Source organism: Cetorhinus maximus, chromosome 18, assembly GCF_964194155.1.
Source record: "Cetorhinus maximus chromosome 18, sCetMax3.hap1.1, whole genome shotgun sequence".
Lineage (NCBI taxonomy): Eukaryota > Metazoa > Chordata > Chondrichthyes > Lamniformes > Cetorhinidae > Cetorhinus > Cetorhinus maximus.
Window position 1 is genome coordinate 88,186,115 of NC_135896.1, and position 18,478 is coordinate 88,204,592.

General features: G+C 39.2%; 1 protein-coding gene across 6 annotated transcripts in view; it reads right to left on the reverse strand.

The window, feature by feature from the left end:
• pcnx1 (pecanex 1) overlaps window positions 1–18,478 on the reverse strand; it is a 297,449-nt gene that overhangs the window by 125,210 nt on the left and 153,761 nt on the right. For all 6 annotated transcript variants that reach the window (XM_078563132.1, XM_078563129.1, XM_078563128.1 and 3 more), the window contains one exon: window positions 2,154–2,235. In XM_078563132.1, the coding sequence (XP_078419258.1) occupies window positions 2,154–2,235 (82 nt within the window). The remainder of the gene's footprint in view (window positions 1–2,153; window positions 2,236–18,478) is intronic.

Consider the following 18,478-nt stretch of genomic DNA (forward strand, 5'->3'; position numbering starts at 1 on the left):
CAATGTAACACCTTTATTCAAAAAGGGAGGGAGACAAAAAACAGGTAACCTATAGGCCAGTTAGCTTAACATCGGTCATTGGGAAACTGTTAGAGACTGTTATAAAGGATGTAATAGCAGAGCATTTAGAAATACATAATATTATCAAGCAGAGTCAGCATGGCTTCATGAAGGGGAAATAATGCCTGAAAAATTTATTGGAATTCTTTGAGGAGGTAACAAGCACGATAGATAAAGGGGAACCAGTAGATGTAATATATTTGGATTTCCAAACGGCGTTCGATAAGGTGCTGCACATAAGACTACTTAATAAGATAAGAGCCCATGGTGTTGGGGTAGTATATTAGCATGGATACAGGATTGGCTAACTAATAGAAGACAGAGTTGGGATAAGGGGGACATTTTCAGGGTGGCAATCTGTAACTAGTTGAGTGCCACAGGGATCAGTGCTGGGGCCACCATTATTTACAATATATATTAATGGCTTGAATAAGTGAATGTACTCTTGCCAAGTTTGCTGATGACACAAAAATAGGTGGGTAGGCAAGTGGTGAGGATGACACTGAGTCTACAGGGGGAGATAGACAGGTTAAGTGAGTGGGCAAAAACTTGGCAGTTGGAATATAATGTGGGAAAATGTGAGGTTATGCACTTTTGCAGGAGGAAGAGGAGCTGAATATTATTAGAACGGAGAAAGACTGCAGAAAGCTGTAGCACAGAGGGATTTGGGAGTCCTCATGCATGAATCCCAAAAAGCTAGCATACAAGTTCAGCAGGTAATAGGGAAGACAAATGGAATGTTGGTCTTTATTACAAAGGGAATGGAGTATAAAAATAGGGGTCTTGCTAAATCTATACAAGGCACTAGTTAGACCACAACTAGAATACTGTGAACAGTTTTGATCTCCTTATCTAAGGAAAGATATACTGGCATTGGAGGCAGTCCAGAGAAGGTTCACTAGGTTGATCCCGGTATGGAGGGATTTTCTTATGAGGAGAGGTCGAGTAGGTTGGCCCTGTACTCATTGGAGTTTAGAAGAATGAGAGGTGACCTTACTGAAACATATGATTCTTAGGGGGCTTGACAGGATAGGTGCTGAGAGGTTGTTTCCCCTTGTGAGAGAGCCTAGGACTAGAGGGCATAATCTCAGAGTAAGGGGTCACTCATTTATGAGAGATGAGGAGGAATTTCTTCTCGAAGGGTAGTGAATCTGTGGAATTCTTTACCGCAGAGGGCTGTGGAGGCTGAGTCATTAAATATATTCAAGGCTGAGATAGACAGATTTTTAATCGGTAAGGGAATCAAAGGTTATGGGGAAAAGGCAGGAAAGTGGAGTTGAATATCAGATTAGCCATGATCTCATTGAATGACAGAGCAGACTTGATGGGCTGAATGGCCTACTTCTGCTCCTATGTCTTATGGCCTCACGGTCTTACTTCCATTAAAATAGTGGAAGAAGTAATGCCATGCAAGCACATTAAGTGTCACTGCTTCTTGCATTTCATACTAAGAGTTGTATGCTGTAGATTAAAGTAAGTAATGATGCTGAAGAACTTAGCAGAGATTACAAAGCAATAACTTTGTCAAGGGTTTAAATAAAATAATGTATGAGATCTGAACAATAAAAATAGATTAATAGCTTGAAAATGACTGCAGCTGATGAAGAATGTATGCCTGATAAAACACAAAGCAATAACACACACAGCATAATTGAAAGACCAGGAGATAAAACTCAAAAGACTTAATAATGACAACCACGAGATATATTGCCATGGTGGAATAATACTGTGCATAATACATACAAACTTCCCATCAGTGACTTGCTTTGTAGTTGCCCACCTTTTGCCAGCAATGTTATCATTTCAGAAAGCACTGATTTCCACGACAAAATTACAATACCACACAAGCACTGATGTGTACAAAACAGAACATCACAATATGCACAAATTATCCACTGTTAACATAATTGGGAGGTTCAGACGATGGGAAGGCTCAAGGTCAAACGCCACAAAAATTACCAAAGATTTCTCAGACTGGAACTGGAACAGTGGAACTGGTAATGCGAGTAGGGGCAGGAATGAAAGAATCTGAGATAACAACAGTGTGTTCCAATTGGGAATCATTATTTTTCTTTCCCAGCCTGGTTACATACCATATGTTGTTTGATGTCCTTCTTGCAGCAGTTTCAAAGTTCACAAGCGACATGTCACAGCCTCCTGTTTCATACAATTTGCCTGAAATAAAAAGTCGTGTTAAAAAAAAAGAAAAACAGGTTGAGCAGACGAAAACTTTCAAAACACTCTCAAAGAACTATCATTTGAATAACTATGATGATAATGGATTAGTTCACAAAAAAGGAGCTGAAAATAAGCTGCTTCATTCTTCTCTGGTCCCATCTCCAATATGCTATGCACCTTATATTATCCACCTGAGCGGATAATATAACCCACAAAAAACACATTACTGTACTCCACCAAGTAACTTTCACAGAAGTTACTTTTAAGCAGCAGCTCTCAGATCTAAACAGTAACAACCTAACCTGCTCCATTCACAAAGCAGTCATTCCATCTCTTTTGTATAAATGTAATATTTCAAGGTATTAAAATTGAGTGCTACATTTTGTCAAAAAAGGTAAGACATACGAAAAAGTAATTTTGGCCTAACAAGTCCATTCATTTCACAGAGCTATGTAACCAATCTCATTTCGTCAGGGGCTGCAAAGTGTTACATTCATTCCCTCACTCTACCCCACAGTTCCCCCAAAAATCCCCGAAAAAAATACCCAACTGTGAATCCTAAACTAACCATGTTCCTTTACATGACATTTCCACAGTCCCTTTATTAAAAATAATTATCAATAAATAACTGCTCAATTTCATTAGGTGTTAACAGCCGAAGTTTGAAATAAAGTTACCAAAATACATTTGCATGAGGTACATGAGGCAGAAATGTTCTTATCCTCAGCTGCCTTAAACTGAAATAGCAGTGTGGAATTCATTGAAAATAACAATATAGTTGATAAAAAGAGGCATTTTGTGAAACCACTGTACACCAATTGGATGGTTTGGTATTTCCAGTCATCAGTATTTGTACTTTCCCTTGTATGACCCTTGTTAAGGCAACAAAGACCATCAACCATCAAACACTATTCCTCCAGCATGCTGAAAAGGCTTCAACTACAGCTGCCTTGTACAAAAAAATTGCACCAAACTTAGGCAGAAAATAACGGGTAGAAAAAAGTAGCTTTAGAAAATCTTACTTATTTTTTCTTCCACTTCCCCTTTAGTAGAAACACTTCCTTCCCATTTCCCTGGGCCACTATTTACCTCACTGGCAATTAATCATTGTGTTCAAGCTTGAGAAGAAAAAAACAGCTTAATAGGAAAATAGTGGTATAATAAGAAAACCTAAATGCCAATTGGTTTGAATTCCCATAATTGAGAATCAAACTAGCCACAACTTACTGAATGAGTCAATTATATGTTAGGCGTGCAGTCACTTATTTGGTCACTTTGCCTCTTGTTCATCAGTGGAACATTGTTCTTTAATGCATTTGTGAATCACATGTCATTGCTTCATATATTTCCAAAACTTTTGACGCCTGTGCACATCTAAACAAGTGACCATCACATATCCTCGAACATAGCTTTGGTGTTGGACTATCAGTTTTCCTCTAAAAGTATTTTATGTGCTGCCTTGGGACATTTTACTACGTTAAATGTGCTATATGAATGTAAATTGTTCTAATAGTTGATCCTCACGTTCTGACTTTTTCCACTAACTCAAAAGGTTCACAAGTGCTCTGTCCTCCTTTCCTGTCACAATTACCTCTTCTACTCATCTTCCAAACTCTAAATATACAATCCTCTCAAAGTTTATTTTTCTAACTATTCCATTCTGTGTTCATCATTGATTCATTCTTTTGATCACACCACCTTTGCTCCTTGCCATAGATCCTTTAAATGTTATAAGCACATGGAACACCATTTGACCCATTGGGCCATAAATTTCCCAACTAGCCAGCTCTGCCTTGGTAAAAAGTGCCCGAATACACAATTACCTGGAATTTGCAGGGGTTTTTGATAATTGTCAGCGTTGACTGTCATTACTCCTCTGAACCTGACCACAACCTCAGGATTTAGGACAAACACAGATTACTACAAAAGGCTTGAGGTTGCAGCCTGTCATTCACTGTTCCGCCATATGCTGCACTGTGGACCAGACCAGTGCACCCACACCACACATCCTCACAACTCCCATGCCAGCATTCAGCATCAGGGTGAGTTTGATTTCAGTGGTGAGTTCGTGGCAAGTACAAAGAGTTTGGATCTTTTGACCAAAAGTCAGCGGCTGACTTATACATGAGATAGATGCAAAATGAATGATTTTTTTGGCCAAAAGTTGTTAAATCCAATATTCGTATGTTGAGGAAAGAATGAGTTTGAAGACAGCCTCAAGGCAGATTTATTTCCAAGCCTGCAGAGTAAACTTATGAACATACGAGTCAGGAGGCGTAAGCTACTCAACCTCTTGAGCCTGCTCTGCCATTCAATAAGATCATGGCTGATCTGATTTTAACCTCACATTCCTACCCACTTTTACACAAGACCAGCCATTACTCGAGTTTATACGGTAAACTTAGAGGGCGTATCAAAATTTGCAACTGACAAACTATGAAGAAGAGTGCATTGCAATGCCGGAAGGCACAGACAGTTTAGAGGAGTTGGCATTTATTGAACAAGTCTAGTCAGTGAATATAGGTGTGAAGAGGTGTATTTTGGATTGAAGAACAGAGAATGCAATTCTCTGCAATGCAGAGAATGCAATGCAATGCAACAGAGAATACAATTTAAAATAGCAAAATAGCAAAATTTTCAATGCAGGTGACCAATAGAGAAATCTGGAAATGCAGATTTACATACTTCACAATGCAGGACTATGGGTGGGAAAATCGTAAGAAATGATATGGGATTCTGAGGTTTTTATTTTAGCTCATTGAATAGAGAAGCCAAGGGCATGATGACAGGATGAGGGCATTATTTTAAGATAGCCTCAAAAAAAACTTGAAGGGAGGGTTAGGTTAAAAATCTGGTTTGGAAGTGGAATTACCTGGCAAAATATAACTTATAAATAACTTCTTTGAAGGGCAATTCTTTAAAAAATTGTAACATTCAAAGATCTAGAAGCAAACAGGAGATCTGGAATTAAATTAGATGGCTCATAGAATAATGCAGTAATTCAACCCATCTCTTCTGAAGAGCATGTGGGAAAACAGAAGCACAAACTTGATATTTCTGTGCAGTAACATCCTAGCAGTGGTTTATGAAAGATATAAAAGTGTTGCCTCTTATTCAGCAGTTTAGAAGTCAACCCAATTACACTAAAAGGTGTTGGAGGTTTTAAAAATAGCCTCAAATGTGAACTATGGTAGATAATGCAAGGTTTAACAATTAGCATTTGTTTAATCTACAAAATTTATGACATACAGACTTGGTGCCCAGTAAGTTACAACAATGTTTCATGTTGAAACACATGACAGAAGTTATTAAAAGGATAAGCATAATTAAGTTTTGATTGCCTATTATAAACAAGAAACATGATTGCTGATAAGGAAATTGACTCGAGTTCTGTAATGTGCTGGCTAATTCAGATTCTGGTACGTGGCACAGCTTTTGAATTCTTGCATGCATTTTAAGAATGGGAGCTAAAGCATTTGGATTGCTCGTTCCCACACAAGTAGCAGAAAGAATTCGGTTTTGACGTACCATTTCTCAGGCCACAGAATTCCTTTCTTGCATACAAGTTAACAGCATCACAAAGACAGCATAATTGGAAGGGCATACTTTAAAAGGAAGGATGGATTTAAACAATTCCTGGAAGTAGAATACTCTTAAATTTCTTAAGAAAAACACCAACAGCCAGCCTATTCCTCTACTCCCTGCTGTGTACCATGTGTATACTTAATATAGTCACCTGAACCACTTGTACTGCACAACAGTAATCTTCAGTCTGTACCAGTATTACCATTTATTTTGGTCACTGAATCTTTTTAGCATGTTACTACAAGTTAATCAGAACCGATGTGTCTAAATTTAACTGCATATTGGAAACACCTTTTAGTTTTCTGTCTTTTCGTTTCCATAAACCAAGCAACATTCTTTCCAAGTTCCTTCTCTAACGACAACGGACTCAACCCTGGTATATGCTTGCTTTTCAATTAATAGGTTTACTTTCAAACATAAAGACAAATAAGTAACTGTCGATGAAAGCTAATTGGGCACACAAGAAAAAACATTAATACTGGTTTCTACTCATCTAAAATGCACCACAGTTAAAGGGGGTTGAATACCTCCACGACTGAAACAAAAACAAAATGATTGTGTCAACACCAGTTCTTTAAAACACATTTAAGGTATCTCAGATAGGTATCATAAGATCTCAGAATGCTGAAAGAGGGCTAATGTCTGTCACAAGCAGGTCAGCCTAATTCTGAAAATGCAATGAATTGCTAAACACCTTTGAGTCATTTATCTGCAGTACAGTATATATTTTCTATAATGCCCTGCTCATAAATGGCAACATACAATATGACTAATTTGCCAAGGATGCGTAATATGCTTATCTAGATTTTACCTGACATAAAAAGTTAATGCCTTCTGTGAATAGCTAGTTCCATTATACTGGAATACTTTTTAAAGGGATTAAGAAGCACTGTTCAAATTAAATTGTAATGTCAGCATGAGTATTAAAAATCTTTGAAATATAAATACAAAAGAGTTTCTACTCATGCTACTTATATTTTCGTATTTACTAATTTTGAAGTATTTTCCAAGGTTCACTTTGGTGCACAAATGCTACTGCAGTCAACAAGAGGACACGAACAGTAACAAGTTTCATGGACTTTAGTCTGAATGTTGAATGCTGCAACATTCGAGCAAACATAGAAATCCCTCAAACGAGTTCAAGCAAAACACAACATTTTCCAAACATCTTTATACCCTGCAATACTTAAAATTAACTATACAGAACAAATCCCAACCAGTGTAGCCTAAACACAGCTATTCAAAGCATTGAATATAAAATAATTTCTTGCACAGACCTGCATATGGGAATTATGATTAACAAGAACACAGCACAAACTCAAGTTTTGTGTTAATCATATTATGTCGGACACAAAGCAGGCAAGAAAAGCGTAAACTGAATTTAGATCTATCAATTGGATTTTAACAACATCCATGTAAATATTTAAAACTAATTTATTTATAAAATTGCAACCCAATTCCATTATTATGCCATTGGTGAAATGCAATAATTTATATAGTTCAATTTTGACCTAAGGATTAATAAAAGACACACAAGAGAAATGGACTTAGACAGCTCTAAATGAAAATTGCACAATGTAGTGTAAGTAAACAGATCATCTTATATGCTGAAGACCAGCACTAGGTGTGTCAACTATCTGTGCACTATTTTCAAACTTACACTGCTCATTAACACAGATTCAAGTCAAGAAGCTGAACAGCAAGGTAGCCATCAATAATTTGCCAGCCATTTCTTCCAAGAAACAGATCTTATTTTGGGAGCAGAAGGCAAGAATAGAATGTGTGTTTGTGGGTAAGCATCTCCCACATGTGGAACAGTGTGTAGAGTGCGTCATAAAGTGGACAGATGTGGGTGTGTATGAACAATTCCTTCCGTGGTTTCACAAGGAGGCACCAAGTAGAAACTAGATGTTTCCTTTATGGAAAGAAGGAAAAAAAATAGAGATTTGCATTTTACATAGCACTTCTCATTACCTCAAGGTGGCCGGCCCAAAGTTCTGTACAGCCAATAAAGTATTGATGAGGTTTGGTCACCATTGTAATGTAGGAAACATGGCAGCCAATCCACTTATGGCAAGGTTCCATCAACAGCACTGCAATAATCATAAAAACTTACAGCAAAAGAGGAGGCTATTCAGTCCATTGAGCCTGTGCTGGCTCTTTGAAAGGCTAGTCATGCTTTGCCCTATATCCCCACTGTGTGTCCGCAATCCTACAATTTCCTCATCCTCTCGTGCCTGTGCAACTCCCTTTCAAAATTATTTATGAAATCAGTTTTTACTACCTTTGCAAGGCCTTCTGACAGTGCTGAGTGAAAATATTTCTCCTCGTATTCCCTCTTGATCTTTTTCCAAAGATTTGAAATCTATGACCTCTGGTTATTCAGCCACTCAACAGAGGGAACAGTTTTTCTTTATATCAACATTTCTCATCATCTTGAAAACCCAATTAAGTCACCTCTTAACGTTCTCTGCTACAAGACAAACAATCGTAACTTCTCCAACCTCTCCTCATAATTCTAATCCCTCATCCCCAGTAACTTCCTGACAAACCTCCTCTGGGCCCTTTCAAAGGCTTTTACATTTTTCCTTAAGTGTGATGCCCAGAATTGTCGACAATACTCCCACTGAGGCTTAGCCACTGATTTAGAAAGTTCAAATATGATCGTTTTGTTTTTATATTCTATGTTTCTTACAGTAGACAATGTTTCCACATTAATCCTCCCAAAGTACATCAGCTCAGAATTCTCTATATTGAACTCCATCTGTCACGTTTCAGCCCATTTTACCATTCTGATGTCTGCAACGATTCTCATCACAATCTTCTACGTTACCAAGTAACAATCATCTCCAAATTTTATAATGCTGCTCCCTGGACCCAATTCTAAGGCATTCATAAAAATTGCAGAGAGTAATGGGCCTAAAATTGACCCTTCAGGAACACAACTGAAAAGCATCCATCCATCACCGTCCTTTACTTCCTGTTACTGAACCAATTCTGTACCATACTATTTTTAATTAATGATGGCTGAGGGGTTAACATTGGCTAGGAGAGCAGGGAGAGCTCCCTTGCTCTCCTTTGAAATAGTGTCATATGATCTTTTATATCCACATATTAGGACAGACAAGGGCTCGGTTTAACAACTCAAATGAAAGATAGCACCTCAGACAGAGCAGCACTCACTCAGTATTGCACAAATGTGCCAGCCTGAATTTTGTGCTCAAGTGTCTTGAGCAGGACTTGAATTCTCAACCTTCTAACTCAGAGGCAAGAGCACTACTGACAGGGCTATGGCTGACAAAGTGAAGGAGAGATATAAATCTACATTTACACAACTACTGGTGGCTGTTTATTTCCCCCCTCGTGGCATTGGGTAAAATAAAACATAAGAGGAGCAAAGAATAAAATTTGATGGTCTGAGATCCAGTAAATGGGAATGGAAGAAGGTGCATGCATTTTCTGATGTCTTTATTCACAAAGATTAACTATTTGCAGTGCGATAAATGGCTACCACTGGATCAAAATCAAACAATAACTTCAAAAATGAACCTGTTAGAGTTTATTTTTGAGGTGTTATGAGACAGCTTTTCAGTAAAGCAGAGTTATTTTTTAAAAATCCCAGAGGGAAACTTAAACAACTGTCATAACCTATATTTTTAAGTGGTATGTTTGAGATGCAACTCTAAATTCAGGAATCAGACTAACAGTTCTCGAGAGGTTTTATATTAAACTAAATTAAACATTTTATTAAGCTACACAAGTTAAATATACACACATGGCTCCAAATCCCTATCATAACTTTTAACAAATTCGCAAACTAATCTCCATTAAGGCAACAGCAACCCATAGACTTGACCAGACACCAGGCAAAGCATTTTCACCTTACAAATTCAAAATGAGGTTCCTTTCACTTTGGTTCCTGTGGAGTAAGTTGGAGGCTTATAGCTGCTTTGATCTTACATTGCCTCTGCTCCGTGCACGCAAACCTGCTATCCTTATACCTATCACAGCTCACTGAATGTAAACTCTCATTGTATCACCAGCCTCTTCTAACAATAAAACCCTTTTCATAGTACCAATTTTATTCGTAATATAAACATGTTGATTGGTCCCTGCAAACTAGGTGCCAGATTTCACTTGCCTTCTTGGATGCTTTATTCAAAAAATGCAAATGCACTCTACCTCTCTTACATCTCAAAACTAGTACACATCAAAGCACCCAGACTAGCTGGCTTTAATCCAATTAAGAAACGCCCACACACTAAACCTCTACTTTAAAAGAAAAATATTTTCCAATAATATTATATACATTAACAGCTTCATGACAGAGGCAAGTTAGGGAACATGTTAGGGAACAAATTCAACTTTGGCAGGAATGCAAATTATGGGAGGTACTGGATGGGTCACCCACTAATACACTCCAACCAATTTTCCATGGAAAAGAATGACTTCAACGGAAAGGAAAATATCAGGTGCAAGGAAGGCTGACAATCCACTAACATCCATTTTGCACCACCACTGAAGTTCAATTCCACCCCTGCTTTATCAAAAGCTGTAGAATATAGGGGTCCACTTGATTCATGAAGTTTTACAAGAGGAGAGGGACATACTTTCGTTTGCGGGAGAGAGGGCCGGGAGACTGGAAATGCGAGGTGGGTGTCGGAAACTGGGAATGGGGCATTGGAGAAAGAATGAATCTGGGGGCTTGCAGTTGGAGGAAAGAGAGTGGGTGAAAGGGAAGAGAAAGGGGTGGTTGTGGGTCCCATAAATTTCTGCAGAGTAAGAAGCAGCAGCATGATGAGTGTAATATGAAGACAGGAGCAGCTAGTAAAGGAGTGAAAACTGGGGAACTTATTGTGGGTAGACAGTGAATGACTATTTGCACTGCAGGGCAAATGAGGAACAAGAGACAGATAGCAAAGATCTTCCCTGTGCTCAGGGAGAATCACAAGTACCAATACACAGAGGCGTGAGATACAAGAGGGCCAAGTTCAGCTGGCAACAACCCATAATATTGCTGGAGTGAGAGCTGACAGATGCACTTCTGCTTCTCCCACTCTACTAGAAAAGGAAGTTAAAAAATGGCTCTGTTCGTAGCTAAAACATGCACGTGCAGTTCTATTGTTTTACTCCATTACGTCATTGTGAGCAACAGAGTAGGCAGCGGCCAGGATCAGAGGTGCTTATCAAACAGTTGATGGAGTTTCAGAGCAGTATTTTACAACTTCTGCTTCTTCAGCTAGTATTCCTTGCCCCCTGGATCTACTGAACACTTCCTGAATTTACCCAGAGTTAAATAAAATGTTTGATAGCCCCTTAGTGGTTTTCTCAGAACTTTTAAAACCTAACCACGGAAAGGGGGGGTGTGCCTATGGATCTAAGTGCGCGATCCAGAGTTATCTCCATGATCCTGAAAATTGGATTGGCAGCAGGGCAATAAAATCAGGTTCTGCCAGGTCAGAATCAGCTCTGCAATTAAAGTCTCAGACTATTAGATAAAAACAAAAAACTGCGGATGCTGGAAATCCAAAACAAAAACAGAAATACTTGGAAAAACTCAGCAGGTCTGGCAGCATCGGCGGAGAAGAGCAAAGTTGACGTTTAGAATCCTCATGATCCTTCAACAGAACTAAGTAAAAATAGGAAAGGGGTGAAATATAAGCTGGTTTAGGGGGGGTGGGGTGGCGAATGTGGGGGAGGGGTTTGTTGGGACAAGCAAGCAGTGATAGGAGGAGATAACCAAAAGATGTCACAGACAAAAAAATAAAGAGCTGTTGAAGGTGGTGATATTATCTAAAAGAATGTGCTAATTAAGAGTGGAGAGCAGGACAAGCAAGGTAGCTCTAGTGGGGGTGGGGTGAAATAAACGATGGGCGGAATACATTTAAAAATAATGGAAATAGGTGGGAAAAGAAAAATCTATATAAATTATTGGAAAAAACAAAAAGGAGGAAGAAACGGAAAAAGGGTGGGGATGGAGGAGGGAGTTCAAGATCTAAAATTGTTGAATTCAATATTCCGTCCGGAAGGCTGTAGAGCTCGGTCTGTCCGCAAGCATTACCCAGACCTCCCTGTCGCTTGCCATTTTAACACTCCACCCTGCTCTCTTGCCCACATGTCTGTCCTTGGCTTGCTGCATTGTTCCAGTGAAGCTCAACGCAAACTGGAGGAACAGCACCTCATCTTCCGACTAGGCACTCTACAGCCTTCTGGACTGAATATTGAATTCAACAATTTTAGATCTTGAACTCCCTCCTCCATCCCCACCCCCTTTCCGTTTCTTCCCCCTCCTTTTTGTTTTTTCCAATAATTTGTATAGACTTTTCTTTTCCCACCTATTTCCATTATATTTAAATGTATTCCACCCATCGTTTATTTCACCCCACCCCCACTAGAGCTACCTTGCTTGTCCTGCTCTCCATTCTTAATTAGCACATTCTTTTAGAAAATATCACCACCTTCAACACCTCTTTGTTCTTTCGTCTGTGACATCTTTTGGATATCTCCTCCTATCACTGCTTGCTTGTCCCAACACCACCCCACCCCCGGCCAAACCAGCTTATTTCACCCCTTTCCTATTTTTACTTAGTTCTGTTGAAGGGTCATCATAAGGACTCGAAACATCAACTTTACTCTTCTCCGCCGATGCTGCCAGACCTGCTGAGTTTTTCCAGGTATTTCTGTTTTTGTTTCAGACTATTAGATGCTGTGTTAACACAAGCAATGAATGGGGAGTGATATGCAAATAACCTCCTGCATCTAGGGCAGCATCTTTAAGTGAATAATTCCCAGTCGCGGCTTCTCAGTGGGTCTCATTGGTTTTCTCAAAATACCTTCCCAACTATATTTTTAGCAGCCTCCAGCAGGCTCTTTAAAGACTGCTATTTAGGCAGCTGTAAAACAGCAATCACTCGTTGGAGCTTGCAGAGTGAATATTCCACCTAATCCTTCAGGCAGTTTGCAGGACGGTCCTAAAGCAGGGCTCTCTTTGCATAATTAAATTGATCCTGCCATCAAGTTGCCTAAAATCAGTGGGGATTCATATGCCAACAGTCAGATCGCCGGAACAAATTAGATGCAGGATCACATGCCCAGAAATTGGGACAAACTGTGCTCATTGTACATTCAAAATCCACGCAGCTTGCAGACCAACTTCTATCCCCAGTATATCCAAATAACTTTTACTATGTGGTTCACGTCAAATGTTAGGATGACAGACCAGGCCCGCCACCAAATTGAGTTTTACGCCTTCGAATTAGAAGGCAATTATCATAGCTGTGCCCTCAGTAAAATCAATAGTAATCGCAATTTTCCTGCTTTTAAGCCAGTTTCATCTGTCTGCCACTGAAAATTTAAAAAATAATGGCGCTGGGTAGCCTGGCAGCAAAATGCTTTGTTGTTTCAAGATCGAGTTTAAATTCCCAATTGTTAAAAATATATTGCTATTACAAAGATTAAACAACTAGCATCTTGTAGTATCTCCTTCCTCCACATGGGATTTTCAATTTTTAATATTATAAAGTCATAGATATCATTTACAGAACTTAAATAACCCATTCTCTGTTTCCCTACAGTGCGCAACCTCACTAAATCAACTAACACAACATATCTTATCCAATTACTGCAGTAATTAATAATCAATTACAGTTAAGTCAAGATGATAGTAATAGGCCTTAAGAGGACACAGACAACCTAATGGAATGGGTAAACACATAGCAGATGAAATTCAAGTACGAAAAGATGCACTTTGGTTGGAAGAGACCATACATGCTAAATGGTACAATTTTAAAGAGTGAACAAGAACAGAGACACCTGGGAGTGTTTGTGCACAAATCTTTGAAGGTTGCTGGAAAGGTTAATAAACCAATTAACAAGGCATTATAATTAGAGACATCGAGGACAAAAGCCAGGACTAAAACTATATAAAACACGAGTTAAACCCCAGCTGGAATATTGTGTCCAATTCTGGGCACAACATTTTAGGATGTGAAGGCATTGGAAAAGGTACAGAAGAGATTTAATAAAAAAGTTCCATAAATGAGGGATTAGAGTTATGTGGATAGACAGGAGAAGCTGGGCTTGTTCTACTTAGGGCAGAGACGACTAATCAGAGATTACATAGAGGCGTTTAAAATCATGAATGCTTCAGACAGAATAAAGCAAAAGAAAGTGTTTCCAATAGCTCAAGTGTCAATAATGAGAGGGCACAGGTTTAAGTTGACTGGCAAAAGAACAAGAGGCGACATGAATGATTAGGATTTGGAATGCACTGTCTGATAGGTGATGGATACAGATTTGATAGCAATTTTAAGAAATTGGATAAATACCTGAAGGAAAAATAAATTGTAGGGAAACAGAGTAGGGAAGTCGGACTAATTGGATTGCTCGTCAAAGGGCCAGGGCAAACATGATGCGCCAAATGGTCTCCTTCTGGGCTGTACTATTCTATGATTGTTTCAGTTATGAGTAAATGGATGCACATATATCTTAAAGACATTTCAAGCCTCTTTACTCAGGGAAAACTCTTCGTTGGTTGGTTTCACACAAAGTACAAAGGGGATGGTTGTGGTTGTTGGAGGTCAATCATCTCAGTTCCAAGACATCGCTGCAGGAGTTCCTCAGGGTAGTGTCCTGGGCTCAACTATCTTCAGCTGCTTCATCAATGACCCTCCCTCCATCATAAGGTCAGAAGTATGGATGTTCGCTGATGATTGCACAATGTGCAACACCATTCATGACTCAGATGCTGAAGCAGTCCGTGTCCATATGCAGCTAGACCTGGACAACATTCAGGCTTGAGGTGATAAGTGGCAAGTTACATTTGTGCTGTACAAGTGCCAGACAATGACCATTTCTACCAAGAGAGAATCTAACCATCTACCCTTGACATTCAATGGCATTATCATCGCTGAATCCCCCACCATAAGCATCCTGGGAGTTACCACTGGCCAGAAACTGTACTGGACCAGCCATTTAATACTGTAGTTACATGAGCAGGTCAGAGGCTGGGAATTCCGTAGCGAGTAATTCACCCCCTGATTCCCCAAAGCCTGTCCACCATCTACAAGGCACAAGTCAGCAGTGTGATGGAATACTCTCCACTTGCCTGGATGACTGCAGCTCCAACAACACTCAAGGAGCTTAACAACATCCAGGGCAAAGCAGCTCGCTTAATTGGCACCCTATCCACCACCTTCAAAATTCACTCCCTCCACCACCGATGCACAGTGGCAGCAGTGTGTACAATTAACAAGGTGTGTTGCAGCAAATCACCAAGGCTCCTTCAACAGTGTCTTCCAAAGTTGTGACCTCTATCACCAAGGGGGACAAAGGAACATCAGCACCTACAAGTTCCCCTCCAAGCCACACACCATTCTGACTTAGAATTATAATCACTGTTTCTTCAGTCGCTGGGTCAAAATCCTGGAACTCCCTTCCTAACAGCACTGTGGGTGTACCTGAACCACATGGACCGTAATGGTTCAAGAAGGTGGCTCACCACCATCTACTGATGGTCAATTAGGGATAGGCAATAAATCTGACCTAGCCAGCAATGCTCACATCCCGTGAGCGAATTTAAAAAAAAGGTCAACATAACACTGCAGAAATTTTCGTTGTCTATAAAGATTTGCAAATTTCAGTCTCATTTAAACCAAAACAATCAGAACTTTAATGAATTTAAAACTCAGGGATAACTTGCACATTTCATGCCTCATAATTCATAAAGATAAGTCAATCATAATGTTATTCTTAATATAGCGACTTGGAGTGACCTAGATGCATAAATCACAGAGCAGTGATACTGATAAAAATCTCAAAACTGGAAAAGGTGCGCAAACAACTTGAAAGTAATTTTAATCTACAATCATTTTGAGAAATCGCACTTCCATTCGTAAGATCTATGGTGTGTGCCACCAAACTTGCTGTTGCTAGAAACGCAGAGCAATTATGACCAGAGGAAACTTTCAAAAGTTGTGGCAATGAATTGGGCTCTTACAAAAAATGCACCAGTTCCAAAAAAGCTAATTTTCAGGTTACTACTTGAACTAATTATAACAGCCATTTTTTTTTTCTTCTTCACCCCACTATCAAAAAAAATGTACAGCTAACAGCTCTGGTACCTGGCTTATTGCAATTAAATCTGACTACTAAATAAGTGATGGGAGCCACAAACTGGTTATGCTGGTCAGGTTCATTAATAATTTAAAACCACGCACCACACCCTCCTGCTGTGCTTTTTATTTAGAAAATCTCACTCAAGAAATGGGATTTGTATACCACTGTGCCACAGGCTAGAGTTAGGGCAAAACAAAACTGAGTGGTGAGCAAACAAAAGGAAGACATGACTGATGCAGACTTTGATTCCATCCAGGATTGGAAAATTAATGAGATTTAAATTTGGTAACAAGCAAAATTGCTGCAGTAGATATAACTTTTCAGTCTTTTAATTTATGTCAGTTTGCATCAAAGCAACACCATCTTTTCAAAATAAATTAAATCATTAAGTGTTATAAATTAATTTTATCTAAAAAAAACTGTACGAGTAATATTGTTTAAACAGTGAGTGCTGCCGGCATTTCCAAGGTACCCTGCTGGAAGCCACTGAATCAAACTTATTGGTAGAGTGCAATTGCATAATAACTAGATCGTTGTTAATGTTCTGTTTGGTAATTGTATGGTCACCAAGGTGTGGGATGATAATGCTGGTACTGTCACAATCAATTTCTGATTACTGTAGCTAAAATCTCAATGGATTAAAATTGGTCCCTTAGGAGATGCCTTCCTCCTTTCATCCCAGTTCCAAATCAAGGCTTTCATCCTGGCCTGGAGGTCTACAGCATAGCACCAATAATAATTACCTCCGCTACCATTGATTAATTCCAGGCAAGTAACTGAGTTTGCCTTTTAATTTTTCATTACCTCTGTCCTTCTACCGCAACACTCAAATTTATAATGGAAACAGAAAATGCTGAAAAACTCAGCAGGTCTGGCAGCATCTGTGAAGAGAGAAACAGAGTTAACGTTTCGAGTCCAATATGACTTTTCTTCAGAAGTTGCTCCGAAGAAGTCACATTGGACTCGAAATGTTAATTCTGTTTCTCTCTCCACAGACGCTGACACACCTGCTGAGTTTTTCCAGCAATTCCCGTTTTTATTTCAGATTTCCAACCTCCACAGTATTTTGCTTTTATTTTACTGGAATTTATATACATAATATCATTACATCGTCTCCTTTTCTCCTGATCAGATGCATTGTAAACTGTTCATACCCTTCAAATTGTACATCCCATTGATCAGAATCATTCCACAATGTCTGAAAGTCTATTCCAAAATCTTCTTGGAAGGTCTTATTTGCCAGACTTCTTTCATTAATGACTGCGCAGCTCCAATGCCTTTTACCATTCCCATTTGCTTTATTAACATTTTTACTTGGTTTATCTTTCACCATTGTTAGATTTATGATATTTTGACATGTTTTCAAAAGAACGCCTTAAGGGAAGTTTTTTACATTTATCATAATGACCCCTGCATTTAGTCTAGACACATCTCATGATCCTTCTATCCTGCCTGCAATTGCCTCTTACACACCACCCACCACCTCCACCTTTTGTTTTGCCTATCCGGTCTGAATAGACACCCTCTATTCCAAGGGTGTTTTTGTTCCTTTTCTTGCCCCATCATCACTCCTTTTGGCCCTGCATGACCAACTCTTTTGTCATGTAATCTCTCCTGTTTCCAATCCTATCACAGGCTTTCCCTTTTTGTTCTTTTTCCCACCATTCCCTTGCTCAAAACCTATTACATTTCTAACTTTTTCAAGTTCCGATGAAAGGCTATCGATCTGAAACGTTAATTCTGTTCCTCTTTCCCCAGATGCTGCCAGACCTGTTGAGTTTTTCCAGCATTTTCTGACTATATTTTCGATAATGAAATCCAAGGCTTTAGCATTCAACAAATACAACAATTATTGATAAGACATGCAGTTATGCAACGTCACACAACAGCGACCAATTTTTGTATGCATAGGTCAACTAATAATGATAGAAGCACTTGCATTATATAGCTTGTTTCAGGATGTCCCAAAGTGCTTTACAACAACAACAACTACTATTTATACAGACCCTTTAATGTAATAAAATGTCCCAAGGCGCTTCAGAGCAGCAATATAAAAGGAAAATAGAACACCAAACCACATAAGGAGATATTAGGTCATATGACCAAAAGCTTGGTAAAAGAGGTGGGTTTTAAGGAATGCTTGAAGGAGGAAAGTGTGGTAGAGAAGTAGAGAGGTGTAAGGAGGGGATTCCAGGGCTTAGGACCTTGGCAGCTGAAGGTGTGGCCACCAATGTGGAGCAAGTAAATTTAGGGATACACGAGAGACCAAAATTAGATGGCGCATATATCCCAGAAGGGGTTGTGAGACTGGAGCATATTACAAAGATAGGGAGGGGTGAGGCCATGAAAAAAGTTAAAAATAAGAATGAGAGTTGTAAAATCAAGACGTTGCTTGACCAGGAGTCAAAGGAGATCACAAGCATAGGGGTGATAGGTGGATGGCATGTGGTGAGAGTTAGGGCCGAGCCAGCAGAATTTTGGATGGTCTCAAGATTACGAAGGGTAGAACATGGGAGACTAGTCAGGGGTGCACTAGAAT